At 45.1% G+C, this 10,702-nt stretch overlaps 1 protein-coding gene across 2 annotated transcripts in view; it reads left to right on the forward strand.

Moving 5' to 3' along the window:
• Positions 1–10,702, forward strand: part of SHROOM3 (shroom family member 3) — a 296,769-nt gene that overhangs the window by 252,982 nt on the left and 33,085 nt on the right. For both annotated transcript variants that reach the window (XM_064485530.1, XM_031471167.2), the window contains exon 4: positions 4,822–4,953. In XM_064485530.1, the coding sequence (XP_064341600.1) occupies positions 4,822–4,953 (132 nt within the window). The remainder of the gene's footprint in view (positions 1–4,821; positions 4,954–10,702) is intronic.

A 10,702-nucleotide genomic window follows, 5' to 3' on the forward strand; every position in this document is an offset into this window, starting at 1 on the left:
TATTACCATTCTCGTACAAGCTATAAACATAAAAGCCATCCTTCCACTTTGACTATACTCTGTCTACACCAGCTCCATCCAGGTAGTTACTAGGCTGAGCGTTCTGCCACCTTAGTGGCTCTTAGATCTCTCATCAACCTTAACTTCACGGTCATTGCCTTAGTGCCGGGCCTTTATTGTCTCTTACCCTGGGCAATACAATATCTTCCAGTCTTATCTCTCTCAAATTTATTCTCATTATTGGCAACAGCTTCCCGAAGCTCATATTTGAACATACCCCTCCTTGGCTAAGGTTCGTTGGTGGCTCCCAGTTCTACAGGGTGCTGTCCACACCCTCGGTGAGGGACATGAAGATCTGGACACCCCCCCCCACCCCGCCTCTTCACCGTCCTCTGCTGCATCATCTCTCCAGCCACTTGAGTTGCTTGTCCTTTTTCTTGTGCCTTTCCACACATTTGTCATGCTATTTCTTCTACCTGGATGTCCTTTTCCATTTCTTGCCCCTTCCATGTGGAGAAATCGTTCATGGTTTAGTTAAAAGTGAAACCCCCTGTTCTGAGTTCACCGAGCACCTTGTCCAGGTCTCTGTCACGGAGCCCATCGTGCCGTGTTCTAATGGTCCTCTACTTGGCTGTAGAATTACTGTACTGTGAATTATTTGGGTCTAATGATACTTTGTTCATCTTTGTATCACCAGGGCCAGCACGGTGGCTGACATGTAGAAAATCTCTATGAATGTCCTTGAATGAATGGGAAGGAAATTGTAGAAAAGTCCAGATAGCTTACATTTAAAAGAAAGCCTTGCTCTTGTCTTCAAAGCACAAAGAGAAATTTTCTTCACCTTACCTAGATGAAAGTGCTCCATTTATCATCGTCGTACTCTGCACAGCCTCGTTTTACACTTCAGCGTCTGATTCAGAACTTTGCGCAGTGTCTGATCCTTCATGAGGGAGGTGTACCAACTGATTTTAAGACTGGGTCGCTGTGTTCTGCTACAGGGCACCCCCTCACTTCTTCCCACTGAGATTTCAGGCTGGAGGGCTTCTCTGGAATCCCTGAGGTTATTGGTAAACATTGTCTCATGCCTCAGCTCCTTGATGAGAAGAGGGACCTTCTCTTCTCTCTACAGAGCCTGTTGAATTTTCCAGCCCTGTCCATTTCCCTTGGGTGGGAAAAGCTGCTCAGCCCCGGGGTATTTAGCTGAGCATGGACGGATACTGTTGGGGTATAAAGATGCCAAAGAGCCGTTCTCAGCATTACCATCCTCAGGTGCTGGGCTGCCTTCACTCTTCACCTGTGCCCGTTGCTTCCCGAGTCCTACCACTGAGAACTCTTCACTTGGCAGCCAGAACATGAGTGATGCTCAGAGCTGGGCCGCTCCACCACCAAGACAGTTTGCTTTTTCTCCTTAGGTATTTTGGACCCATTTGGGTCCAGAATGATACGTATATGAAATGTTTCCAGGTGCCTTATGCTAAAGAGACTTTATATTTTTTTCCATTAAGTTCTGGGGTTTTGCTGTATGATTAACCAGTAACATTTATTGAGTCTGAAGTCATATGTAGCTTGGTTTGAGCACTGACCCTGGGACTTAACAGACTATGTGATTTGGCCTGTCCTTAAGGGGCTTGGAGCACTGGGAAGGATTTCTCATCACTGGATGGAACTGGGTGATAAGGTGGGAATCTAAGTCAGTGAGGAATTGGGGTTCAAGGGGGTAGCCTGGCTTCGAGGAACTGGTCGAAGAGGCATCAGCCTAGTTTCTGAGAAGCAGGGTGTGCAGGGTCAGAGTGGAGCTAGCAGCAAGAATGCCAAGCCACTCAGATCCTGAGCCGTGAACCCAGGGCTCCCTGAATGCCTCCCTGAGCAAGGATGGATTGAACTTACCGGAGGAGTGGGGCACCTGGGGCCTTCTGTGAGGATTAGAGAGGGATGGGAGCAGGAAGCCAGGCAAGTTGTCATCTGTTGGCTTCCGCAGTGGGCCTCTTAATTTCGCATCCTGCTGCATCTCTCTGGCCCAGGGCAGTGCTGCTGTTCCCTTGAGTTCTGTCCTTGTACCCAGGTGGGCAAGGCTTGTTCCTCCTTGGCCTGTGTTTACTTCCCTGACTAGAGGTCCCAGCCACTGCCCTGGCCTCACCAGAATGGCCAAGGTCCTTCAGGCTGTGACCACAGTAGGTCTCAGCACAGGTTCTGCCCTAATTCTTAACTCTTGATACCTTACTGGGATGCTCAGAGCTGGGCCACTGCGCCACCAAGAGTTCCTGTCCATTCCCCTCCCCGCTTTCATTCATCCAGCCTCTTGCTCCCCTTTTCTGCCCTTCCTCTCAGAGCTCTCTAACGGGCTTACCTCGACTCCTTATCAATTCATTAATAATGAATGGTTGATGATAATTATACTTAACAGGTATTGAGCTCTTACTGTGTGCTGGGTATATAATCTCATTTTTAATCTCACATAAACCCCTATGAGTAGGTTCTATTATAGTCTGCTGTTTACAGATGAGGAAACTCAGAGCAGTTAAGAAACTTAACTAAAATCCAAAAGCCAAGAAACCGGTAATGGGTATTAGGATTAGAATTTCTCTGACATTGGAGCTGGTACCTTTAGCCACACATTCCAGCCTCTTTCCAACTCCAGAATTCGATCAAAAGAGATTTCAACTTTTCTCTCTTGGCCTGGCCTGTCTAGCAACCCAGACATTAGTCCACCTGCCTTTAGGTGCCTTTGATTCAGTATTTATTGACTGACGGCTGAAAATCTTGTTTGCCTCCAATGATCATTTGCTTCACACAAGACCATTTTCCCATCACCATATCTGCTCTTCAGAAAATTGAAATATATGTATGTTTTGGAAATCATTCTCTCTTGGCAAGTCCTTCAGTGTCTCTCTTACACATTTTAAAAGTTATTTCAGATTAAAATGAGGTTAATCCAGCCTCTTTGGTTAATGTCTTCATTTTAGAAGCTTCGAGTTGGGGAGTGACCTACACAGGGTCGTAGAGCAAGTTAATAACGTCAGGGTAGGAACCCAAATCTCCTGACACCTGGGCTAATATTATTCTGATACACTTAACACTCTTCAAATTTTATTGGTTGGTGCTGGATAGAAAAGGAATAGATATTTACAGCTTCACCTTCAGCAAATCAAGGTGGATTCCTGGATCTCATAAAAGTGCTTCTAAATTGCAGAAAGATTTCCTTACATTCTTACCATTCAAAAGTTTTTAGCATAAAATGCTTGATCGCTTACCTCATTTTTTTTTTTTTTTTTTTTTTGCCAAAAATAAAGCATAGCCACTCTCTCCTGACCCTGACCTTCAATAGTAGTGTAATCCTCCTTACCAATTCCCCTTCAGGATTGCAGTTTGAAAGACACCCACTTTTCCCTTTGGCTTTGTCAGTTCTTTGTGTTCTAAGGGCAGAATGTTTAAAAATGAAGTCATTGAGTTGCAAAATGAGAAACTGTTTTGTAGAGTATCTTGTTTATGCTGTGCAGCCTGGAGCAGTGTTAATACCAAGGTAGCTGCTAATTTTTATGTAGTTCTTACCAAGATATTAAAATAATAGCATTTCCAGCATCAGGATATGACAGGACTTTAAAGTCCCCAGAAAGCTTTTAACCATATTTCCACCCGAAGTCCCTTGGGAGGTGGGCAAGAATTACTGCTCCCGTATTTATACATGGGTAAGTAGTGCAAAGAAAGACCAAGGCAACTCCATGTGCTTTAAATAAAACATAAAATGTTAACATGTAGGAAAGCCTGGTGAAGGTCATGTGGGATTGTTTCCCATCTTTATTGAAATATAATTAATATTTCAATCATTGTATAAGTTTAAGGTATTCAACATCTTGATCTGGTACATTTATAAATTGCAAAATGATTACCACCATAGTATTAGTTACCACCTCCATCCAGTCACATAGTTACCACTTCTTTCTTTCTTTCTTTCTTTTTTTGCAGTGAGAACATTTAAAATCTATTCCCTTAGCAACATTCGAGTATGTATATGTACAGTATTATTAACTATAATCACTCTGTACATTAGATCCCTAGAACTTGTTAATCTTATAACTTGAAGTTTGTACCCTTTGACCAAAATCTCCCCATTCTCTCCAACCCCTGGTAACCACCCCTCTACTCTGTTTTTCTGGGTTGTTCTTTTTAGAGTCTTCATATAAGTGAAATTATGCAGTATTTGTCTTTCTCTACCTGGCTTCATTCACTTAGCATAATGCATCCAAGTTGTTGCAAATGACAGGATTTTTTTCTTCCCCATGACTGAATAATATTCCGTTGTATACATAAGTCACATCTTCTTTATCTATTTATCCACTAATACTTAGGTTGTTTCCATATCTTAGCTATTGTGAGTAGTGCTACAGTGAACATAGGAAAGCAGATGTCTCTGTGAGATCCTTATTTCAGTGTCTTTGGATATATACCCAGAAGTGGGATTGCTGGATCATATTGGTAGTTCTATTTTTAATTTTTTAAAGGAAACTCCAGGCTGTTTTCCATAGTGGCTGCACCAATTTGCACTCTCACCAACAATGCACTAGGGCTTATGCGGGAATTGTTTAAACTAAGTTTGCAATATTTGTATGTAACTGAAATCATGTTAAAATTAAAAGGAAAATGAAAATATTAATAAAGCAGAGAAGAACAATGATGAGTAAGGTCTACTTGCCAGTATTTACCTGATTGTTTTTGCTCTCTGAGGACATAGTAGTGTCTGCTTCCAAATACGTAAATCCGGTGGGCAAAGAGATGGGCTGAGAATGCTCCTAATGTGGGGGCCCCTCTCCTGTGTCTCCCCAGGCGCAGTGAACCTGTGGGCCGACCTCACTCCTGGCATTCAACCAAATTTGGAGACAGCCAACCCGATGCCAGCATGATGCAGATATCTCAGGGCACGATTGGCACTCCTTGGCCCCAAAGCTACCATTCCAGGTAAGTGGCCACACCTGAGGCCCAGGGGGTTCTTACTTTGAAATATCCTGTTCCCAGAAAAGATTGTTTTCTTAAACTCACGCCGAGTGTTAAATCTCTCTCCCCACCATCCTCATCTTCAAACCCCTAACATGTGTACGTGTCATCCTTGCATCCTGGGCTAGAACTGGTGTAGAGGGAGGCCAGGATTATTACGAGCACTGACCGGCCATTTGAGATATTTATGGGGTCTGTCGAGTCTCGGTCAGACCCTTCTCACATACACATTATAACCTGTGCTAGAAAAACTGACGACTCCCTCCCTCAATGCTTCACGTCCTTCCTTCTATAGTCAGATATGTATCTGTTTTTTATCCCAATGATTGTATTCAGTATTTGAACTCCCCCTTGGTTTTTCTCCCTCCGTTCAGGCCAGTTATCCAGTTTGGCTCCAACTGAAGCAGTTAACACACTGAGAACTGTTCAGCGTGTACGTCATCTCATGTGGTCCTTCATACATGCCTTTGAAACAGATACAGTGTTCTTAACCCTGTTTCACAGGACAGGAAGCAGAAGCTGGAGAGATGAGTTTGTCCAAGGTCAAGTGTCTGATCAGTAACCTAGTCAAGACTCACATCCAAGCCAGGTTTCAGCACCACTGCCCATAGCCACTGGCTATACTTCCTCTGTACTAGTTAAACTAGTTGTACATCCTCTGCTTTTCTAGTCACTCTATCAGTCAAGGTCTGTCAGGAAAAAGCAGGTTATGGGAGGAGAGATTTATTATAGTAATTAGAGCTTACACAGTTGAAGGGGACTGGGGAGAAGGGGGCCGAGCCTGATCACCCAGACATATTACAGAACTAAGTCAGGAAGCCCCTACACTTACTGCAGACTTGGAGCCATGCGAATTTGCATCCATCTTCTGATTCCAGGGAGGCAGGCTCTGCCACTCACCACTTTTTGAAAGTACTTGGATACGGGTGGTGGTAGGAAGGCTGGAGGCTCAGGGTAACGTGGGTCCTACGTGAATGAGATGTAGGTGCTGCTGCATATCAGGGAGCGGGGAGTTGGCTTCTGGAAGGATTACTTAACTAACAGATGGTGGCTATGCATTTGGCCAGGACTCAGAACCCCTAACACTCATGTCTGCCCAAATCAATGGCCAAATCCCAGATCTCTCAAGGGTGGGCATGGCGCCCAGCATATTACGATACTTCCCTGGCTGCCCTCCTTGTTACAGACACTCCTCTCCCTTGGCCCTCCCAGTAACCCTGAGAGAGTTTATTCTCACCATCTGAGCCATGTGTGCTCCGGGACCAGAGACCCTGGCAGGGCCCACACCACACAGGCAGAGAGCGTTTGCTCTGTGGGCGCGGAGGTGTTGAAGACCTTCAGAGAATTCGCTTTGGGAGCCTAACAGTGTGAAGGAAGCACGGCGTGATGGTGAGGTACTTGGGCTTCTAAGTCAGACCTCGGGTTAAATCTCAGCTTCACCACCTACTGCATGAGCTTGAGCAAACCACTTAACCTCTTTGATCTTGATTTCCTTGTCTGTAAAATGAAATTAATAATATATATCTCACTGGATCATAAGGAGGACTAAACAAAATAATGTGCAAAACATTCAGTGTAGTCCCTGGAATGTAGTAGACACTCAATAATTATGAAAACTTATTATAATAATTAGGCTGAAGACTTATCAGATGCACAGTGAAACCTAGTAATGAACTAGAGAAATGGCATAAACCGGCTCATATTTATAGAATGCAGGTGCATGTTAACAGAAGACCCCTACGCAGTGGGGCCCTTTGAAGCCTCCTAACCCCTCACCTTAGGAGGCCTGAAATCTGAAGTCATGCTGTGACCTAAAAAATATGCTAGTCCAAAGGCAGAAATAAGGCAACTGTAACCAGTGCTTAGAATAACTGCTTGCAGGAGCCCTGGTGAGCGCCAGGAGGCCCCGGGAGGACGGCGGAGGCGGACTCGGAACTGTGGTATCCTGAAGCTTCTCCACTCGCCGTTTCCTTCTCGGCCCAAGCTCCAGAGGGGTTTAGGCAGGTGGATCTTGTACTGTACCTACCAGTCTGTCATCCAGTTCAAGCTTCAGAACAGCCTCCCTCTGACACAGTGACTGTCAGCACAAAAGCTCTGTAGAGGGTACAGAGGGAGACTGGAGAGCTCAGAGCACCCAAAGTGACTGACGTGTGGATTCTCCTCGACGCTGGCACAAAGCACCCTGTGGTCTGTTCACTCCGTGCCTCGGGCTTCCAGCTCCAGCAGCTCAGAGCCTGCTTGGAGAGTCTGCCCTTGGCAACTGTAGATGGGGAAGCTCTGCTGGCACATTTCTGGGGAGCACAGTGGCAGCTAGTAGTCTGGGGGTTGGCATTCCTCTGACAGCCTTCATTTAGTTCCAGAAACCCCATCTCAGTCCTAAATGTGTGGATCTGTTTCTCATTAAAAAGCGGGAGGAGGAGGGAGCTCGAGGGGTGGGGAGAGGCAGGAGTGAGGAGAGAGGGACAGGTGTTCAGAGAGACTGAACACATGTAATTTTCACTGTCTGCAAGCTGGCTTGCATCTGGGATTTCACAGAAATTGTATTTCAGCCGCTTTCTGTCAGACCCTTGTCGCTGAGTTTTTGCTGTCCTACAGAGATCTCACAATGGTCCTCAAGTATTAAAGAAGAAACCTTAAAGTCATGTAGTCTAGTCCCCTCCTAAGAGGCTGAATTAACAGTATCAAAATTCTAAAGAACCAGTATGTGTTCATTGATTCTTTTCTTTGACAAATAGATGTGGAGTACCTACTATGTCTCAGATGATTTCTAGTTATTGAGGGTACAAGACTGAACAAGACATAAAAAGCCCCCACCCTGTAATATTTATTGTTTCCCCAGGTGGGGGGTTCTATAGAATAATAATCCATTAGATGTGCCTTAGAAAAAATTTCTAGGGTCATATACATTTAGAAAACTCTGCTTAGTATATTTTCCCTTAAAAACATCATGTGAACAATAGTTTATTAAGGACTCAGAAGTCTTAAAGTAACTACAGTTATTTAACTTATTTATCCCAGTGTCTTCCAAACATATTTGATCATCCAAGGAATTAATGTTTTGGGAATACACTTTAGGAAATGTTTTCATATACTTGCTTTGTGCTCTTTGCTGTATTTTAAGTATGTAGAAAATACTTTTAAACATAAAATAGAGTAACATTCTAAGGATGCTTGGCTCTACCACAGAATTAACATTTAGTTATATTTGCTTCAGATCTTAAACATTATAGATACAATGGAAGTCTCTTTCATACAAGCAGAGGGATGTGATGTAATATCAAGTAGCGGTAAGTGCTATGAGGTAATAAAGCAGAGTAATAGGGAGTAAGGAGAGAGGAGGTACTTTTTAGATAGTGAGTTCCAGGAAGTCTTCTGTGATGCAGAGACTTGACTAGAGGAAAGGAGTGAGCCAGGTGAAGAGCATTCCTTGTGGTGGGAACAGCGAATACAGAGGCCCTGAGACCCTGACATGGGAATGTATCTCATGGGTTTGAGGGACTGTGAGTAGGCTGTCAGTGAGCAAGAAGGAGGGCAATAGAAAATGAGGTTGGAGAGGTCGCCACACACAGCAGGAACTCTGACACACTCGACACACTCATCTTGATAGTAAGGCTATCTCTGTGTGGGCTGGGACTGTTGCAGGGACTGAAGACCTTCATGCTATGTTCTTTTTAAGCATCACTGAGAGTGCCATCTTGGAAGCAGGAATGGTGAGGGTAATCAGAGTGGCTGCTCCCAGGATGTGGTAGAAGACCTTATTCCTAGAGGGTGATGTCAGGGCACTCCATGGCATGGCACAAGGCATTCATCATGGTCCCCAGTCAACTCAGGAATGGGAATTCTCTGAAAAGCAGGGAAGAGCATGTCACAGTCCTCAGGTGATGCATTCCATCTGAGGATTGGTGGGTTCAGTTTCCTTTGGCTATGGGATGGAGCCCACTCTACCCTTGCGCTGCCTGGCTAGAGACATGTACGCCAGTGACTTCGTGTTTCCAGACACCATCTGTATTTTGAAGTAAGTTGGTGACGACGTTTCCTCCCACTTAGTAGTGCTTCCGTTAACCCGTCAGTTAATACACTTTAATTTAGGAACGTGCAAGAAAAAGTCAAATTTGAATTATCCTTTCAATGAAAGACTGCTAAAATTCTTAGCAGTTGGGAGGAGGATTTAGTGGTGTCTACCACCTGCATGGAACTGGTAAGCGATACAGCCCTTGTGGGATCGACTGCTTCCAGGTCCCCTCGAAGTATTAGCTCTGAATCTTCTGTTTGAGGAGATAAAGGGAAGCAGAAGTGGGTCATATGGGATTATCCTCAACTGAGCCTTGTCATGTGCATTTTCAACACAGCCTCTTCACGTAGAGGGGAGCGTGGCGGGTAAAAGCTGGCAGTGACATCTGCCGTGCCACTGAGTGCCAGGACTGATTTCCCTCATCTGGTTGGCTCGGGAGCTGTCCCCTTCCTTTCTCCCTTGAATTTAACACCTGTCCCTCCCAAAGCAGGATGTTCCAGAAAGTGAGTTCACTTCCTCTGATAGAGAAAAATTACCTTCTTGGGGTGAGTTGATGAAAATGTAGTCTTCTTTTCCTTGAATTCCTGTACCAGTTTTGACTCAGAATATGATCCTTCTAGTCTCTTCCCACATACTCTGGAGACAGTCCAGCCATTCAGCACTGCCACATCCTGGGCCAGTGAGACACCACATTTACTTACAGGAGATCTAGAAATATAATAATAGCTCCATGAATTTTAATCGTGCCTGGCTGCCTAGTCATTTAAAAATGGAAAACCTTAGGCAAGAGCTCTTAATTCTTCTTTACTCTTCTTTAGGGAATAGTGAGCCACAAACGTGTGAACTGTGGAGACTATTTGATTTTTGATCTACTGATTCCTTCCTGTATCTATGTCCCTCCTCCCCCAGCATGTTGGGGAAGTATATTTTGAAATTGTAATCAAAGCTAATTACAAGTAATTCTGTTCCAGGCAGCTTTCTGGGGTGTATGATGCCAGGAGTCAGAGTCATTCCGCCTCCCCTAGGCAGGCTCTGAAAATCACCTGGAGGAGCCTGTGATAGAGAAAGTGTTACCGTCCGAGTGTTTGAGACTGTGCCCAGACTCTGGAAGTCGTCCATGGGTGATGGATGCCCAGCACCCAGGAGCCTCCTGTGACTGGGCCTCCCTCTCGTTCTCTCTCGTCTGCTCTTTCTGACTCTTCATCTCCCTCTCTGTCCTTCTCTCATTCAGTTTCGTGTTTGGCTTTCTCACCACAAACAAATTGTCTCTTGTACAGTTGGGATTCCAGGAAGATTGCCAGAGAGTAGCCCTTCAATTCCATAAAAAGGAAAGATATTAACTAAAACCATGTACATGTGCAGAGTCTCCCTCACCCAGGCGCGTGCCTGGTCTCTTACTAAGCTTTCCCCTTTCTTCCCACAGCCCGCCCCAAGGGACGCAAAATGCAGTCTCCGTCCCTCGCCTCTTTCCTCGCCTCTTTCCTCGCCCACCTCTCGCATTTCTTGGTCTATGCAGAATGTTACTCCTGGCACATAACAAATCACATCAATGTTGCTGCCTGTGCTCAAAGGCCGCCTGGCTTCCTCGTTCTCCCCACTTCTCCCCTGGTGAGCCTGGGTGATTAATTAGAGGCACACAGGTTACGGTGTTGGGCAATTACTCCTAGTGACGACACGTAGGGAGGCCGAGTCAGGCCCAAA

Source organism: Camelus dromedarius, chromosome 1 (genome assembly GCF_036321535.1).
Source record: "Camelus dromedarius isolate mCamDro1 chromosome 1, mCamDro1.pat, whole genome shotgun sequence".
Classification (NCBI taxonomy): Eukaryota; Metazoa; Chordata; class Mammalia; order Artiodactyla; family Camelidae; genus Camelus; species Camelus dromedarius.